The 19,836-nt window shown below is 44.4% G+C and overlaps 1 protein-coding gene across 1 annotated transcript in view; it reads left to right on the top strand.

The window, feature by feature from the left end:
* TMEFF2 (transmembrane protein with EGF like and two follistatin like domains 2) overlaps positions 1-19,836 on the top strand; it is a 122,623-nt gene that overhangs the window by 100,665 nt on the left and 2,122 nt on the right. The window contains exons 8-9 of the mRNA XM_014259058.2: positions 13,732-13,855; positions 15,390-15,548. Coding sequence (XP_014114533.1) covers positions 13,732-13,855; positions 15,390-15,548 — 283 coding nt within the window. The remainder of the gene's footprint in view (positions 1-13,731; positions 13,856-15,389; positions 15,549-19,836) is intronic.

A 19,836-nucleotide genomic window follows, 5' to 3' on the forward strand; every position in this document is an offset into this window, starting at 1 on the left:
AAGAAAAGAAGAACCTGGTGTATTTATTTTTAGTAGACCTTCAGAATTAGACTAGATGGAGGCAAGTGACAAATTTTGCCTGGTTTAATTAACTTGGGTAAAGAAATTATTTGATATAAGACAAGACAGTCTAGATAAAGACAAATATTTTGCCACAACAGTTTTACTTGACTCCTTTCCATTGAACACACCTGGTAAAAGGTGAATTTACCTTTCCCATTGAACACACCTGGTAAAAGGTGAATTTACCTTTCCCATTGAACACATCTGGTAAAAGCCACACCCTGCACTTCTTTTTCTGGCAACATAACTATTCTTTCCATATTAACATTTAGTGTATGAAACCACACGTGACAGAAACTTATTTCTGGAGGAAAATGGAAATGGTTTAGAGAAAGTATCAATTTCAGAGGGAGAAGCAGCAGTTTGAATACAAGCTATGCCTTCTCCCATACTTCTATCCAAACATTCCTCTGCACTCAGGATAAACCCAGGCAGTTTGAGGAGCGCCTCTGTATCACTGAGCAAGCAGAAGTGCTCTTAATAATTTAGGTTTGAAAAGTAATATTTACCTGCCTAGAAAGGTGACTTCTTACACACTTGGGCTGTCATTTTACCATGTACCCATGAGCGTTAAGTGACTGTGAAACTCTCTGCTTGGAAATACAACAGCTGTAAACAAAATGTGCTATTAGAGTACCAGTGGCAGTGCATGTCAGGATATTATCAGCACTGAATCAAAATGCACTGCTTTGTCTAGTGCTGTTATCACAAGCCTTAGCCATTTTAGACAGCATTACATAATGGCAAAATATTTTTCAGGGGGTAAAAAAAATTAAAACTCTCCCTATGGCTTTAATCTCCCTCTTATTTTATCTGTGGTTTAAAGCTGTGTCAGGTATATATCAAAAACACCCCTTCCCTGGAGTATTTAGTGCACAATTTCATTTAATAATGGAAGTGTACTTCCATCCAGCTAGGACAGGAAAGGATTAAATAAAAAGAACTGTTCTAAAATGAAGTAACATCAGTGTAGCCTGTCTCCATTCTCTGCAAATGAAGCAGCCATGGAAAAGCTTGTTATTAGTCTATAATATCAAAACTGGTAAACGATTAGTGTTTTGTCAGGCATGATAAATGCTAAACATTTTCCTCTTGCCTCAACAAGAGCTGTGACTGTTTTTAGACACATCTGGCACTGCAGATTTTTTTCCATCCTGCATTTCAGTGATTTAAAAGGTCTTGGCTGGGCAGAAGGATGTCAGCTGTTTGGTTTAAAATACTGTTATAAGAGTCAATAAGATTTAAAGAGGCAGTAGGTAAAATTCCAGCCTTTCTGAAAGTAGTGGGAGAGTGGCCATTGGGTTTAATGGCTTTGAGATTTCTCTGTATGGCTTTTTTGTCCATTTTTATTCTTAGTAAATTTTCCATTTCCCAGAATTGCCCTTTCTTTTCCATTCAGCTTCTCCTGCTTTCAATATTAGCTCTAGGAGTGAGCACGGAGTTAAAATACCAAACCCTTCATTTTCACAAATGCCATTTTTGCAGCTCACTTCTGTGGCACTGCTGAAAGACAATAATAACAGGTATAAAAATACTAGATGCAGGTATTCATTTATTAAAAAAAAAAAAAAAGTGTTCTTAATAGACTTTTCTGTCTGTGCTTTTTCTGTCTGTGCTTCAAAATGAGCCTGGCTCTGTCCCTGCCTTGCAGGCTTTCAGGAACTTTGGTAAAATAGGTAAAGGAATGTAGCAGGTTTTGCTTCGGTGACATTTTATATTGTTGTTTCCATTTTCTCCTGCACTTAAAGTTTGGAATAGTAAGGGTATCTCTCCAGCTCCAGGTATGGGAAAGGATGCACACTGCTTGGTGTGCTCCTGTTTACCAAGTAGGAATTTCAGACATGCAGTCTGCTGAAAGCCAGCCCTCTGAGCAGCCACAAAAGATTTTAACAATACAACTGGGCTGATCCAAAAAAGCAAGGTTGTAGGCTGTGTGGACCCATTGCCATCACAGTTTTACAATGCAGGACTCAGGGCAAAGGGGTGAGTAAAAATAGCATCAAACCACGCAGGAATCATCCCTCAGCAAGTGTAGTGTTTGATGTGTATGGAGGAGTGATCATGGGTTTGCAACATGCCAATAAAACGTTTCTGAGCATAACAAAACTTTTCTGAATAGCCTGAACAAAAGCAGTGAAAAGTATGTCTGAAACCATGCTTTTAGCCAACAACAGACATATCTCTGAGTAGTCACAGGCCATTCAGGGTCATGCTCTGGCAACTAAAATAACCAGGATATTCACAAGGGATTTGCCAGGCATGTGATGCAGGAAGTGTACAAAAATACCACATATAGGAGTCAAGTATTTTTATTTCAGTCTCCTATTTTCTCACACACACTTCCCCCAAATTCTGCAGCTCTTTCTTTGGTTTCCTGGATGAATCCTCTCAGGCAGCATGTTTTTACAAGCACAGATGCTACCTTGGAAAAAAAGAAAGGAGGGAAGGGAGCCAAATGGGTGTCACACTTCAGCTTGGCAGCATCTTCTTAACATGTGCCCTGAAAAAAAAAAACGGGAAAAGGGAAAAAAAGAAAAAAAGGACTGATTTTAGTAATCAAAACCGAATATAAAAGCAGTGCAAAACTAGGACTGTAAAACCTTCAGATTGTCAAAAGGACTGAAGGAAACGCCTTGTAGCCAAAATGACACCCCTGACCTACTTGTCCACACTGTCACGTACCTGTGGGTAACCTTTTCTTATCTGTGCCTTCCATCAAACCTCTGACAATTTTGCCATTCATACTTGCTTTCAGTTGTGTGAAACCAGAAAGTAAAGTCTCATAACACCATGCTGGCAGACCTAAATATAAGTCAGAGACCTTTTCAAACACCACTTCTCTGTGGAAAACAATCCGTTCAGACCTGGAGTTCTTATTGGAAATTAGGGGGCAGCCTGGTAATTGGATTAGGGTGTGCTTTTCTGTGCAGCAGTTTCTCCAGAGGAAGTTCCTGCTTTGTTTCATTGATTGCCTGCCTGATCTTTCTGCCAGTAAAAGCCACGGGCAGGGATGGAAGGAGAATGCAGCTCTGTGTTATGTAAGATGTGCCTGTTCTCTGAGCATGGTCAGGTGGATACAGGTTGTAAGTACATCTCCACACAAACTTGGAAGCATGCTTTGTTAATCTACAGTTTAATTGCTTCAAAGCAATTTCTGTCAGTGTAGTCCTTACAGTCTGCAAGAGTGGTTAGTTGCACCAGTATTTAAATTCCTGCAGCCCACCTGTGTAGGTGCCAAAGAAGGGAAAACTTCAGGACATCTGCGGTTGGATGTGTGAACTGGAGACCTTTGGAGTCCTACATTGTTGTAGAGCTTGGAAGGGAAAGGAAGAAATCATATTTGACTTCCACATTTCCAGAGAGGGTTTGGAAATGCCAGATGAAATTTGCAGGTGTGATCCTGGGAACACACCAGGCTCAATCATACCTGGTACAGGAGTTAATGTGGCAGGAATTGCAAGGACATAACTTAGGGCACAGCAGCGCTGCCCTGAGAGGACTTGCACCCCATTTCTCCAATTTCAGCATTCCCATCAAGGAAAAGATACGTCCTAGGTGGGCAAGATGAATCCTGTTTTTGTTCTGGATGGGCTCCCATTTTTCTGCTCAAGCCCCCTCCAAGCACACCCTCAGCTGGGAGATGGGGACATCATCAGTCATGCGACTGTCCCCCAGGGCAGCGCCAGCCAAACGATCCCGCTCCTTCCACACATCAATATTCCTGACACCCGTCTTAAAACTTAGGTCATGCATATCCATCTACTTTTCAAAAACTGTCAGAAGGATACAAATATCCCTTCACTATTTTTAGAGCCATATCAAAAGTATTTATCAGCTTTCTGGCACCTCATCCCATTTGTCATAGTTGATGCTATCTACCAGTTGGCAGTGCAGGATGAGGTGCTCTAGAAAGGCGGTGGCGGGTGGATGAAACTCCGTAAGCTCAGACCGCAGCGAGGGTGACTCCTGGGAGTTGTTGTGCCTGTTGTCACAGTCAGGAAGCGCCTGTCAGGTCTTCTGAGAGCAGGCAGAGCCCCAGGCTCACGGGAGCAGCTGATCTCCACCTCGGTGTTTCCCAGCCAAGGGGATGTAGAGGGACCAGGGAGCTCGGCCTGGGAGCAGGGCTGAGCTGTGGGAGAGGAGGACAGCTGATGTCTGGTGACCACCGTCCTCTCTCCTGCCCACCAGCCCTCCCACAGCCCCTGGTGGTGCCAAAGGACCGCTTCCCTCAGCACACACCCTGGCTGTGCATCCCAGCTCCAGCGTGCACGAGGCTCAGTCTGTGCATTATGCACAAGTCACACCGCTCATGCAAGGTGGTACAGGAGAAGTGCTGAGAGCCGTGTTTTTCCAGGCACACGTTGCCAATGGGAAGCTCTTCCAGCTCCTCCATAGCACATACCTCAAGGCCTGGCATCAGGCAGCTCTTCAATGTGCAGGTAACGTGTTCGTCGGCCTCATGCCACAGAATCGGGCTGTTTTCATAGCACTGTTGGTTTTTAGAAGGCAATGTATTCAGGTTGAAACTTTGCCCACATACCATCTGCTTCAGCCTTATCTTCTTTGACAAGAAAGCTGAATATATAATGTCCACTTGGCTTTCCTGGTGTTACATAAGGTTGTGGTTTTGTGTTAGGTTTGCAGTTTCAAAGCTCCTCAGCGGCTCCTGCAACATGCTCCTGCTCTTGTTTTCAAGTGGAAAATCAGTGACAAAAATCAATACCATCTTCATAGCTGTAATGAATGTGACCCACAGGCTTTTTTAGGATGACCACAAGCTTCCATCATATGTCCGAGGCCTATTTGCAAATATTGATTGGTATTGCAGATTATCTGTAGCCATTTCATATGAAATCTTAAGGTCTTGCAGTTTTGCTCTCTGGGCTAGGTTTGGTATCAAAGGTACAGCTATAAATCACAAGACCCACCCAGAGACACTATTGATAGCCAAGGTTGCTGAATTGTGGAAATTAGGTGTTTCAGGGTTTTTTTCAGCTGCTTGAGGAGGATGGTTCTCAGTCAGCTCCAAGTGAGGGAAAGCACTGCTTTGGAATCACAGCAGACTCTGTTTACTTGAAGTGGGGGGAAAAAAAGTGGAACCTTCATATGCAAATGTATGGCATTTAGAAATGTCATATAGCCACATCTACATATAAATAAGCTGCTCTGGAGTGCTGCACTAGCCAGGCTGCTTTGATAGAGAAATTGCATAGTAGCGCACAAAGCGGAAACAGCAGGACACCACTCAGTCAAGTTCCAGGAGTTTTGTTCCTTAATCATCACATAACCAAGTTTACTAATAGTGCTGTGTCACTGCCAGGCTAGGCTGGGAAGAGCTGCTGGTTGGTGAGAATGTTGTGTGTGTGTGTGTGCTGCTGGGGCTGTGCACTGGGGATGCTGGTCTGTCTCCTGTGCCCCTAAAGACAGCGCTGGACGTAGAGGTATTCCTCAGCAGTGTCCCTCCTAGCCATCCTCTGCAGATCCACACCTGCTTTCTCTGAAGGAGACGCAATCTGGGTGCGTAGGGAAGCATCTTCTGCTGCTAACATCCACATACTGGGGAGGTATTTCCATCTCTGCTTAATATGGTATTAAACAGTAAATTGAAACTCTCAGGCGTACTTTTTCAGAGCGGAGGACACAGAGAGGAGCCCTGTTCTGGTTGTTCCTATCCATTTTTTCCCCCCTCCAGCACCAGCACTAATGAGTAGCTGGAGGAGAGGTGGATGGGAGAGAAAACAAGCCTTGGGCTCAGCTGTTGGGAGGAATTTCTCACAGAGGGTGACACCCGCTCTGCTCCTGCGGTGCTGCGTGTGATGGATCCAGCACTCACCCTTCCGCCTTCAGGCACGCAGCCTAATTGGAGGGAACCTCACAAATCTCCAAACTGACACTAACTCTTTTTCAACACAGAATTACAATAATAATAAGGTTAACTCATCCTCTAAGGGCTCTGTCATGAGCTGCCTAAGGAGATCATATGGAAGGAGATAAACTATGACTTTATTTCTTTACACTGCTGGTTTCTGAAGGGGAAGGATGCTGCTCCCACAGGGCTGGTGGCATCTCTCTTAGGCAGGAGAATCTGAGTGAAAGGAACGTCAGCAGCTTGCCAAAAACAAAGAGTAGCTGAGTTAGCACAAAGAGGGGTTTAATCTATTCTGAGAATGGGGTTAACACAGATTTATTCAATCCTGACACAAAAGAAGGCAGCACAAACTGTAAGGGCCCCTTTACGCAGGGCTTTGATAAATCCACACTACAGCCCCGAATCATTAAATCACAACCCAGCAATGATTGCAGCCCTCAAGACTGGCCCTGCAGCATCTGCCTTAAAGAGCTCTCCTTGTGTCACTTCATCCACAGGAGTGTGGGGAGATGGCCTGGGGACAGCTGACAGGTGACACAGGGAGCCGGGGACCTCACCAGTCTGCTGGCCTGGGAAGCAGGGATAAGCAGCTGACCCGCGGGGATGAGCAGCTCTGTGGAGATGCTGCAGGGACAGCTCTGTATCCTCTGGATGTCCTGGAATCAAGTGTGGAGTGCAGCATCAAAGAGCAGTGACTGCTGCTTTAGGGGTGGCCTCTGTCAGGGTGAGAGGCTGAAATGCGGTGGGGAAGCAGAGGAGGTCGGGCAAGGTGAGGCAGCAGCCTGCCTTACCTCCCTGAATGAAGCCATCACCCCAGGGAGGAGCTGAGCCTAATGTGAGCAGCTGGACATGGAGAAAATGCTGCTTTGGAGCAACACATTAGCCCATGTGGTGTTTTTCCTCCTCCAGTTTAGCTAACATTGCTGGGCATTCCCGTTCAGATGTGTGAGCAGTGGCTGCTGCCATGCACTCGCATCTCTGCAGCTGTGGGTTGTACTGCACCTTGTGTAGCAGTAACTACTTGGGGTAGAACCTTCTTCTACACTCAGGAGCCTTGGCTTCTAGGGGCCTGCACAATCTCTAGGGTAAGGCATCTGTGAATTCAAGGGGACAACAGACACTGGGAAAAACAAGGGTGAAAAAAAATAGAAAAACAGTCCTGGTTTAGTTTTGAGTAGACAAACGGTCTTGTTATGTATGCAGGAAAATGATTAACAAGTTGCTTGATTTCAATCAGTTTTCTCAAAGAAGGAAGATATATTCACAGATGTTGTAAATAAAAGTGCTTCTTGATTTCCAAAGTTCAGCAACAGCTTTAACATATATAGCATAGCCTCCATATATATGCTGACAAGCTGGAAGTATTTTGTTCTCCATTTGAACATCTGGGGATTATTAGTGTCTTAATTCATTGGTTTCTATTATTAATTATGGCAGCAGGCTGAATAATTACGATGCATTGCTGCAAAGACAGAGCACAATATTTTTTTTCAAAGTGCACTAGGACATCTTGCCATCATCTCAAACATAAAAAGCCCTAGAATATTTTTAAAAAGGAAAGTGGATTTTGTCTTATTCCAGGGAACTGATTTGCATAGGGACATTTGAAATTAATAAATTACTGTGTTCAGCAGGCCTATTTTGTGCCTGAGAAAAGAAGCGAATGTAATTTATTTCACCATGTTCCATTTCTTTTTTTTTTCCCCTTGGTGAAGCAGCAAATATGGGAAGGGTATTTTTTGTGCAGTTTGTGTAGAAAAACTAGCTTCTAGTTTGTACTTGGAGTGGCTGCAGGAGGAATTTAGGCTCAGGCTGCAGCATAGTGGTGCCAGACGTTTTCAGCTGACATTTGGTGTCTCATTTTCCTCTTGCTGTCAGGGAGAGTGGGCTGGTGAGCTCCCTCTCGAGCAGCAGCAAGCACTTCCTTCGGAATTCTCACTCAACGCCCACCCAAACAGTGATTTTCAGGCGAGTTGCTTGCACACATTTTCTTCATTGCGAAGAGGCGCTCTGTAGCTGTAAAAACAAGGTTTCGGGAGAAGGGAACGTGAGGGGGGAAGGTGCTCCCCAGGCTGGCCCTGAGCAGCTGGCAGCAGGGCAGTGCTGCAGGGAGGCTTTGCCAAGGACACTGTGCCTTGGAGCTGCTCAGCACAGACCCAGGAGAGACCTCAGGTCTCATCAGAGCTGGGTCTGAGCTGGGGTTTATCGTGGCAGTTCTTCATTACAAGGCAGTAGGAATCCTGCCTAAGGACTTCATCTCACTTCCTGCTGGATGCTGTGGAAGAGGGGAGGAAGTACCAGCAAACCTGCTAAAGCAATTCTGCACTTTCAGAGGGAGCAGCACCACAACCATCCTTCTCCTGGACCTTTGAACCATTGCTGCAGATGTTCCTGGCCTGAGAAAGCTCCCTGTTACATCCAAAGAGCAGCAGTTTCTGACTCTGTGAAGGCTGAAGATGAGTAACACAAACTATCCCTAGGCTCATCCACTGGGTTCAGATTCCCACCCACGGTCAACCAACTGAAACTCTTTCCCAAAATTCAGGGCATCCCTGCCTTTGCTCCACAGGTGGATACTCTCTGGATGTTTGTTTTGATTTCAAACAAGAATTGCACACGAGGTCTCTTTCATGCAGAGCAGAAGAGCTTTGTTAAGAAAGTTCCCAGTGCTGTGCTCTTCACCGTCTCTTTGGGAGACCTGCCAGGGAGGGGGATGTGCTTCCAAAAGGGGTTGAGAAGGTTAAAAGACATACATATGACCCCAAAATCCCTTTTTCCCTTCATATGTCCTCTGATAATGGGATGTGTAAGGAGTCACTACTTCAATATCAGCAGCAGCTTCCATCTGCAAATTTGACTGACCTTAGCAGTATTAAAAAATTAAATCATTATATAAGTCAGTTCTCCTTAACCACTTTTTCCAAAGACATAGGTGTCAGAATAGCTTCTGCTGCACACCATTCACTGTCTTATCCCTTATTTGATGAAATATATGTGTTTTTATGTATTTTCAGGCCTTCCCTTGGTCCAGGGATGACTGTACACTAGGTGTTAACATTGTATGTGAGCCAATATTTTATCATATGGGCATAGCCTAATAGTTATTATTTCCAGAGCTCCAACATTACCTGCTGTACCTCAACCAAAATGCTAACACTAGAATTTACAGGCTGTGGCCCTCTACTTTGCTTGCTTGAAGTCACCTAGAAAGTCTCACTGATTCACAAATAAAGAATGACAGAATTATCAGCCCTGCAGAACTAATTGTTAAGTTCCTGGCAGTCAATTCCTGGATACAAGAATCCTATTTTTGCCTAGATTTTTATTTTAATTTCTCTGAAGTGTATTCTAGGACCTTAGGTCTGGAGAGAATTTTCTGGGCACTCCAGACAGTGCTTCATATGTTCCTTGTCAAGGGCACTAATGGATTTACTCCTCTGTCAGTGGCACTACTGCACATGTTTGGTTGTGGAACAGAAGCTCCACGTTAGCTCAGATGGGAGCTGGGGACCAGTGAGGGCTGCCCACAGAAGAGTCTGGCTGCCTTGTTTTCATCACTTGCAGGCACATCCTGCCACCAGGCAGACTGTTCCAGCTTCTGAATTTCAGCTTTCTCTGAAATAGTTACCTGAGAATCTGAAGGGTGTACATTCAACTTCCACAGACTGGAGGAAAGTCATACAGCTAAACCAGAAATTAAAATTAGAATGCTTCAAAATATTTGAAATCATTCCTCTGCACTCTCTTGATGAAAGACAGGAACAGGCACAGATATTAAGGAATTTAGACAAGATAGCTTTAAATAATTTATTTAACATTTCAGAAGACAATCCATCAGGAAAAGCAAGATCACTGAGTGGGTGGTCAGACACAGTGGATATCTTTTCAGGATCCAGTTTATCCCAGAGAAAGAGCTCATCATCTCAGCATCTCCCTGCCATCCACAGAGGGGCTGGAGAGTGAGGGTTCAGCGGGGAGACTTTTTCAGTGAGAGAGATGATAAGCTGTTTCAGGCTACACAAAGCAGCATCTGGCCTCCACACACTTAAAAATAATGTGTTTTGACTAGTGTGTCTTATTTGATAGGCTATCATGTCATGTGCTGGCACTAACAGGAGATGTGAACAATATGAAATGTCATGTTAGGCTAAAGATGAAAAAAAATGCTGCAGAAATGCAAAAGATGTTGGCTTTGTCAAAGTGACTTTTTCTGATCAGAAAAGTGCTTCAAGAAAAAGATTCTCGAATACAATTGATCTGGAGGGGTTTTTTTTTTGAAATAGAAAGGACAAGCATTTTGAGAAACGTGGCAGAAATTTCTTTTGTCCAGAGATAGGAGAGACTGACCCAGTCAGTCCAATTTTTACCTGTAGTCTTTACAGCTGGCTTCTGCCTCAAATCCTGTCCATCACAAAAGGGTACAAGTCTGTCCTTCTAGCACAAATAAAACTTTCCCACATAGTTGCCAATAACAATGCAGCAAATCTGGCATGTGAAGAGCAGCTACTGAATTTAACATTACTGAAACCTGAGTAACTTTGAATTTGATCTGTGCCATTGCTTTATGCATACAGATCTGCTGTGCTTGGAAAAAAGTGGGTTTGTATTTAGCTTAGCACTCTGTAGGTGTGAGGCTGGTGTGGTAGAGGAGCTTCTTAGTGTAGTTTTACTATGGTTTGATTAGTACAAATTGCATCCAATACTGAATTTACAAATAATCCAAAGCTTTTATAAGGGTGGAAGTCTTAACTTATTTAAGTTTAATTTTTTTAAGATATGTACAGTTCTTGTTTGCTTCATAACCTCAGTATGGTTTTTATTTATATCCTCTCTTTTTAGAATGAGTTTATGGTTCTTGCTTTATGGTGATGTGAGCCCTGTAATGCATTCATAAGAGTTAGTATCTCATCAACAGCTGGATTGCTGAAAAGAGCTCAGGTCCTTCCAGAAATGGCAGCAGTCAGTTTTAACATGAAGGGACTTTAAAAGTATGCCTGGGTGTTTGGGTCTCTATGTTGAGTCTGAAAGATGGATTTTGTAATGAGAAAAATAATAACCTGTTTGGAGGCACGGAAATATTTTGTGTGCTTTCAAAATGTGCAGGGAGGGGGAACTTCTCAGTCTGAACAAAGTGATGTTTTTATTGTGGCCTGTATTTCAAGTAACCTAAATGGGAGATCAAACTGAAAATGCATTTTTCCCCCGCTCTGCCTTAATATAAATCCCTGGTTCTTTTGGAGGAGTCATCAGTCAAAGTGAGATACAGATAATTTGTGTCTACGTTTTGTGGGCTCTTCTGAGACAGGTGACAAGTGTTCCCATATGAAGTGTTTACCTATGTAGAGTTTATCCTACAGATGCTAGCAAAGCTTGGGCCATCTCATTTTAGATTCAGTAAAGCATTTTCCATCACAACTTATTATGCTTAGAGGTGTAATTACAAGTTCTGCATGATCCTAGATGTACTCTAAAGTGTGCTAGAGACCTTGTTAAAGAAAACATGGTTTCTACCCACATGGTTGCCATACCTACAGCCTACACACACTGAGAGAATCTGCATGTCCAGATAGGTCCTGGTCCCCCTTTCAAGTCCCAGATTAGTCTGTCCTGAAAGTTATAATTTCCTCTCATCTTGGTGTGCCTTTAAAAAAAAGAAAAAAAAAATTAAACCAAAGGATCTCATACCCTTTTGTAATAACCACACTGTGGTGGTGCACAGACATGGCAGAGATATCTCAATGTTCCTGAGAAAGAACAATCAGAGATACACACACATGTGCATGTGCACACAGAGAAGTCTCCTGTTCCTCAGAGAGGAAGCAAACTTCCTCTGGTAATGGAGGATTTGAAGGAAATGGCATTATGTTTTCCATCACAGAAAAAAAAAATGTGTCTTAGTAAGGATCCCATACTCCTTTCTGCAGTTTCCTGGACAGAAATAGATTTGAATGTGGGCCATAGCACGCCCAGAACCCATCAGGCACAGTGTATAGGTGATCACTACATGGGTGTGGAGTCCCACAAGTCCTGAGCACGTCGAGATCTACCCGTGTGCCCTGGGTGAGTCCACTGAGAGCTGACACATCACACACCTTTATTCTGTCAGGGGGGATTTCTGGGGCATACAGGAACATGCATGAAGGGGTGGTAACTCTGTGTATATATTTCACATGTTGGTAGCCAGTGTCTCCCTTTAGAGGGTGATAGGTAGCCAAAAATGTTTCGTGCCAGACCAAATGGACCCCTTGTCTTCCCACCTTTTTCCGGTAGCAAAAACTCCTGGGCAAGCTGTCAGAGAAGGTTATAGCATACCTCTAACAACATGCCTCCTGTCAGCACATCCTGTCTGTGCTGTCCCAGAGACAGCTGTCAGCCCCCAGCCCAGGAATCCTCACTGTCCCCATGCTCCTGCATGGTCCTAGCAGCCTCCACCAGCCTCACACAGGTACCCCAACGCAATCAGGGAGCAGGGGGAGGCACACAGGCTTGTGTTCAGCACATGTGCATTTGAAAAGATGCAATATGGTCCATACTGCAGAGGTCCTGAAAACCCTAAGGATGAAAGAGAAGCTAATGCTGCCAGCAGGGACGTAGAGGTTGCCTGTCACTCTCATTTGCTGGGAGCTGGTCCTGGCCTGTTTTCACATAAGGACAATATAACCAACTCTATTAGTGCAAGTGGTTAGAGACTCTTACAACTCTCCTTGGACAGCAGCGACAGAAAAGAAATTCATTATGGAAATCTGAAGCTTGGATCTGCTGCACACGCTTTTCCCAGAGGTGGGATAATACCTAAGCATGCCTGCTGCCGGCATGACTGGCTCAGAGGCAGAACACAAATTGCAATTGTTTTATAACACTCAGGGACTTCCTTTGGAAGATAAAAATGCTTCAACTTACTCGCGTGCAAACTACATTTCCTCAGACATCCATCATGAGATTTCTTTCTTCTGCTTTTAATTAATCATGGATAGAAGATACTATCCCAGAAAGAGGAGTGTTAGCATTTGAGATATCATAAATATTGTTTAAATGGAAGAATTTGCCAAAATTACCCAGATTAATTAATGCCTTGGTGGTCTACAAAATCCATGTGAGTTCATGGTGGTAGCACTCAGTGTTTCAGCCTGTGAAGTTGAGCACATACCTATTTCAAAACTAAATGAAGCCTCCATTTTCCTGGCTGCATGAAGGGATTTTCTAGGAGTTGCAGTGTCAGTGATTCTTTAACTGCTGCAGAAGTAGGCTCAGAAAGTCAAACTAGTTTAAAATGCTGGTTGCTGTGGGATGTGGAGGAGGCCACTGGGCTTTGGGGCATGGGCATGCAGCATTGATGATAAATGTCACCTCTGGACTCACGCTCTACTTCTGCCATAAAATTGTCTTTCTGTATATGTTCTATTGAACTACCAGATGTATTGTAATGTATATTACATGCAAATGTCCAGAGTCTCTCTCCCAGCCTTGTCTCAGTTTGAGGAGACAGTCTCTAAAGTAAAACAGAAATAATCAGGTATTTTGCATGTGCTATTCTGTCATCAGATTTTTAATATCACGGTATTTTTTCGGGTGTCTCATTTGCTGTCACTTGAGAGGAATTATAACAGACTGAGATAAAGCCTTGCAAGTCTCACATCAGCCAACCTGTCTGAAGGGGCAAACCCTTGCTCCTGCTTCCTATGAACATCTTTCACATCTTGTTCCTCTGGTTTTCGTTTCTTTCATATGTAGAGTTCTTTCCATCACTTAACCTTATCCTACACGGTCAGGTTAACTTTCCCCTTCCCCTGTGTTCACAGAGAATGCAAATAAACTGGAAGAAAGTGCAAGAGGGATCTACATCCCTTGTCCAGAGCATTACAACGGCTTCTGCATGCATGGCAAGTGTGAGCACTCCACAAACATGCTGGAACCATCCTGCAGGTAACCCTTCTCCTACCAGCAAGGGAAGGCCACACACATGGAAACACTGACTTACAGAGACACTTACTCTAGATCAGCTATGGAAAATGATGGCAGCCACGGCCCTTTGTGCGATGAAATCCATCAGAGTTAAATTATTCAGCCAAGTCCCAAAAGTGTATTGAGTTATGAACGATGTTAATTGACTGTAAAGCCATCCAGTAACCTTCAGTTATATTTAGATGTGTTTTTAAAAGCCCTTCACAAAGCACTCAGAGCACGCTAGGTGCCCTCCTCAGCCTGAGGGAGAGGAGTGCCAGCAGTGCCTGTCCCTGCTGTGGCAGGAGTGGTGCTGGAGGGGCAGCTGGCTGGGGCAGAGGTGGCTGCTTCAGCAGGAGGTGATTTTGGAGGAGGTTTGGGCAGGGAGAAGGAATATAGTGAAAGCATTGTAGTGCTCCTGCAGTGAGTGCCTCCCTGCACAGGTGCAGATATGTACTTCTGAAGTCCACACAGTGGCCAGGTGGCTGAAAAAGAACTAATACACATGAAGCACCATTTTCCTGGGATGGGAGCACAGAGACACAGACCAGACTCTCCCCAGGGCAGAACCTCAATCCAGCTTCTCCCAGCTCACACAAACAGCCAGGGCACACTTTGCTCTTTGCAGCTTCTGCATTTTAGGTGCTCCATTCAGCTGGAAAATGTCCTTTCCTCAAGGTGCTGGCAGCTGTGGGAATGCAGGAGAAGAAAAGGGAGGAAGCACAAGGCTTAACCCATCAGGGTTAGCGCTCCACTAACACACCTGAGAGGAGCCCAAGCCATCTGTCTCAGTCCCTGACAGTTGCTGCTGCCATTGACCTGGATTTTCACATCTTGCTCGGGCAATTTAGGGGAAACAGGGCAAGAGCTAAAACTGTAAAAGTGCTGCTTGGCCCCAGAATCACAGAGCAGAGTGGAGATGTCAGGCTGCAGGATGGGAACTGGTGAGCAGTGCAGCAGGCAGCATCGGGGGGGATGGCTGCAGCATCAATACAGGGGTTTTTTTATAGCAACCAGATGAAATGTAAATGATGTATCCACTTTCAGGAACATCTAATCACATTTCATATGGAGTCTGGATGATTGCTTATCACCTCCTTAGGGGTAATCTGCATAAGGAACCACAGCTCCCTGGCTTTTCACCCTCCCCCACCTCCCCAAAGAAAGGGAGAAATCTAAAGTATGTTGTGCAAGGAACTAAATGGGTTCTCATCACAACGTGCAAGTAGTTCCACTTGAAGCCAGTTATGTCTTGGTCCCCTGGGCACCTCCTGGCACTCCCACAGTGTTGTTCATTCTCACAGACCTTGGTGACCCTGAGGACCACAAGTGTTCCCCCTGAGAGGTTGAGCACTCACCGATACTCTCCCTGTGGGACTCCATTCCGCAAAAAAAAAAAAACCCACATAAGCTTATGCTTTAGCCACTAATTTTTTTTTTTTTTCTACATACAGTTTTTCCCAGCATTCTTTGAAAGCAGCAGGTATAAGGAGAAAAACAATATTTTTTGTTTCAGATGCGATGCCGGCTATACTGGACAACACTGTGAAAAAAAGGACTACAGCGTTTTATATGTGGTTCCAGGTCCAGTACGATTTCAGTATGTCTTAATAGCAGCTGTGATTGGAACCATACAGATTGCTATCATCTGTGTTGTAGTCCTCTGTATTACAAGGTCAGTATCTCTGGTACTTTACAGTAGAAAAAGACTTTTGTTTTTCCTGCAATGTGCGCTGATTATACCGATTTCTGCAGTGACACTGCTGATAACAAATGCTGTTTAATTCACCCACAAACAGAAGGTATCATCTGGTCCAGCCAGTGCTCCTTCATTATTATGACTGAATTTTTACTTCCATCTTAATCAAACTTAGGTAGCAACAGTGCCTACAGCAAGTGAAGTTCTCTATTTTGTATTCAGATGCTTTGACAAATATTGTTCATATAAATAAGGGGAATATAAATACAGCAGCTGGATCAACACTTAATAAAACTAATCATATCTCCATCTGGTTTCCTTAAGGGCCCATTCCCTTAGTCCTAATCAGGCAGAGCATACAAACTTTTAAGCCTGTTTGCAACCCTGCTGATTAAATGATTTCATTAGGCTTGAGTGCATGTTCAAAGGCACTGCACATGGTTTAGGGTCTTCTGTATATGATGTACTTGGGGTTTTTCAATTTAATGAGGAACAGAGAGTTGTGTGAATGGAAAAAGGGTAGTTCAGAATGAGAAGGGTAAGTGCAATCCTTCCCCTCCATGTGCTGCTCTCCCACTTGACTGTGTTACTGTCCCTGGAAGGGCTTGGGGTAAGTTCTGAAGGTCAAACATCCACAGGCTTCTCTTATAAATCACAAGATTAATCAAATTAATTCAGCTAGCAGCACTGATGAATCGCTCTTTTAAAAATTATTTTCTTTTTAAAACTAAAAAAAAAAAAAAGCCAGGTATAAATACCTCCACATAAAATAAAATCTCCATTTCAGTCCTTATATTGCACTACCTGGCTGGAAGACAAGTGTAGAGTATTTGTTCCTGGAAAAGACAAAAAAAAAAAAAAAAATCATAAATTCTCTGGCCTAAAGGCACAAAACAAAACCTTTTTTGGCCAAACAGAGTTCATCACCGGAATGGCAACTACCGATTGAGACAGTAGATTACAGAAGGTGGTATTCACAGAGGTAATTCAAACAACCAAAAATACAGCCTGTAGTGAAAGAAAGAAGGTGGTGTAGTAACTGATAATGGAGTAAATGTGTATTGTTTTGTCAAGTGACTCTAGTTTTGTCACCTTGATGCAGTGAGCAAAGTTCTTTATACTGAAGAATGAAGACAGGGAGCTCTGAGTGATCCAGTACTGTAATGCAAATTACCTGTCACCCTGTTTTCATACAGAGACAGTACCTTTTCCCCCACACTTTGTAACCAAGTCAATTTATGATCTTTTGACTTTTTTGTGTAATGCATGTAATTACTGCAGAGCATCCTCCATCCCAGTATAATGATTTGAGATACATTTGCAAAAGGGTGCTCTTAAGTGGCCTAAGAGAAATCCACATGACAAGAGAGCGTTGTGGCAGCATATGCATAAGCAATTGAGTTTTTGAAGTTGTCTGCTTTGGAGAACCTGACTGTACTGGTTTGAACTCCCCACACTGAATTCTTGAAAGTGCTGAAACCATCTTGCCAGGTTCCTGGGAGAAAGAAGGGAAACTTCACTCAGAGGGCACTGCGGCCAAAATCTTTGCTGCTCATTTCAGTGCAGCTTCAGCTAATTAATTTATCAAGCGAGTTTGGTGCACTGCATCCATTTGAGTGTCACAAAACTGCCATTATAATTTCCCAGCTATCATTACTGTTGTTGCTTTTAAATTTGTTCTTGTACAGTGGTGCAAGTCTGCAGGGGTGCAAATCCTCCATTGCTGGAAGGCTCTGAGCAAGTCCTGGGAACTTCAAGGGCCGTTGTTGCACAGATACTTTAATCTGAATAAACGGGCTGCTGACAGCTGAGGTTTGCCTCTTCCTCTGCCTCCTGGTCACTTGGTCCTCCAAGTTGCCACCATTACCATTTCTGTAGCCACACAGAGTCAGAGGATGGACTCAGCTGAAAACACAGCCCACAGAAGTGGTGATGATTGGGGTTTAAGTGGCTCAGTGCTTGGCTACTCCTCACTAGTGCCAGCAATGGGAATAAGTTTTTTGGGTGGAGTAGGGAACCAGAGGCCAAGACAGTTTGCTGTTTTAACAGCGAGGCACAGTCTGCCCTAAGGACTTTTAGCTTAAAGATAAGGCAAAAAAAAGAAGCAGTGATAAAAGTGAAGGAGGATGGCAAATAATATAGGTATGGCCTTGTGTCATAATGATTCTCAGCAGTTTTCTTTACAGCTTCGCATTTTTAGTGCTTCCCTAATGTTTAGTCACAGCAGCTTATTTATGTGAAGAAATAACTTGATTAAAAATGAATGCATAACGTGTTTTACCTGCTATGAATCACATTGCGAGTAACTCGAGCTCCCGAGCAAAGCTTCAGTGGAGGGAGGGAGGGAGGGCAGCCTGTGCTCCAGTCCTTGGTTTACATCGATGTAACTGCTGTGTTCATAAATGAATGCACCCTCCAAACAGTGCACTACAAAGCACTTTTGATTAAAGAGTTAAGGACCAAGGAAAACCTATCACTCAATTTTAGCAGATGATTAAGTCTCAAAAGCTGGTTAAATGCCAGTGCCCCCATTAAGAACCCTTGGTGCACTTCAGACACAGCCCACCTGAAAATGCAATACCATAGTGTGTAAGCAGCCCTGGTGTTGGTGCTGGGCACTGAGGCCTTCCCAAGCTCCCATCCACTGGTAATTTACAGTTAAAACATGGCCATTTTTGGTTCAAATATGCTTTTTCATCATCTTAATTGGAGTAATCTCTGCATTTGAATTGATTTGTCTCAGCCTTGAAGTTGAGCAGACTGTTTAGATACTGTCAGTGTTAGTTTGGGGAAAGTGCCCATGAGATGTTCATCTCCTTGCTTCCAGCTGGAGCAGTTGGAACCCACCATGCACAGCTGCATCCCCTGGGGTTGCTGACCATCCCCATCGTACCCCAGCCACCTGGCTCCTCCGTGTTTCATAGAAGCAAGGAGCTTCTTGTGGTTGTGCCCACTGTGCTCCCTAGCCCTGCTTCACATGGCTGAGTGCTGGGGGCTCAGGAGGAGCTCTGGGAGCTCAGCCACACTGCCTGGGCACTGGCCCTGGGTGTTGGTGGGGCTGTCTCAGCTGGTGGAAGTGTCACTGGCCGTGTCCTGCAGAGCAGCAGGAGGCCCCAGTGTGCACATGAGACGCAGTGAACCAGCCCTGTGTTTGCTAACAGCAGCTCCCTGACTCACTCCCAGAGTGGGATCGCCTTTTCAAGGAACTGGCAGTGAATAATGAGTTTGTCATGAGATCTCAGACCAGCTGAAGTCTGCCTCAGTTCCGTACTGAAAGCTCCGCCGTGACCCCCGAGAGCGCAGGAGACGCGAGCTGGCTTTTCCTGGAGTAATGATAGCAGCCTACTTCACTGCTTCCCAGGAAGGAACGAGGCAAAATATAGTCCACAGCCATACAGCTTCTCATGAGGGGGTGGTCCTGGTGGCTTAAAAGTGAGGCAAGTCAGGACAGTCTGACCCATATTTTGCTAGACACTTACATAATTGTACCCCAGCATTTTTTAAAATGCTTTCTAAGTTCTTACACTCTTGTTTAGCCTTTCAGTTGACGTCACAAAACTACAACATCACTCCCCATTCACTGGGGGGGAATGACCTTTTTTATTTTAAGGGGTCAGTAAAAATCTATTTCACTCTGTTCTGCTCTTAGTTATTTGACACAGAGCTGCAGGTGTGTGCTTTAAGCTGTCACTGCACTGAGGTGGGCCCTCCCCAGTGCATAACCCATAGGGTTTCACAAGGTGCTGCTGAAAGCCCTCCTGTAACAGAAGAATGAGTCAGCCCCATACAAAGGGAATGTTTTTCCATGTCAGTGTGGTCTGGAGCGTTGTGGGGCCTCTTCTCATAGCACTCCAACAGGGTGTTTCAGTCTCTGTTGTGCAGCTGCCCTCAGTTTTTACCGTAACCATCCTTGGCTTTCAGCTGATTAGAACACCCTGTGGCCTCCACCTGGGATTAAACTTCTCCATGATTTCAGCCTGAGGGTGCCTTTCCCTGAGAGGGAACCAGAAACACACCATTAGCTTTTTATTAGGGGGAAACATAGCATCCCCACAACTGGTGCTGCTGCAGGTGAAAGGTTGAAACGTGCCCTTGCTGAGGGTCACTGGAGGTCCTGAGACACAAGGGGTGTGCCCCTGCAGCTGTCCAAAGGAATATCAGGTTTGGGGCTTTCCAGCACAATTGCTTTCCACACCAAGCCAAGCAGCCATGGCTCGGTGCAGGCACCTGTAATTAAAGCAGCTATTTGCTCATGGGCTGAGCA

This window comes from Pseudopodoces humilis, chromosome 8, assembly GCF_049639895.1.
Source record: "Pseudopodoces humilis isolate 2021_Gansu_Grassland_sample_001 chromosome 8, ASM4963989v1, whole genome shotgun sequence".
Lineage (NCBI taxonomy): Eukaryota > Metazoa > Chordata > Aves > Passeriformes > Paridae > Pseudopodoces > Pseudopodoces humilis.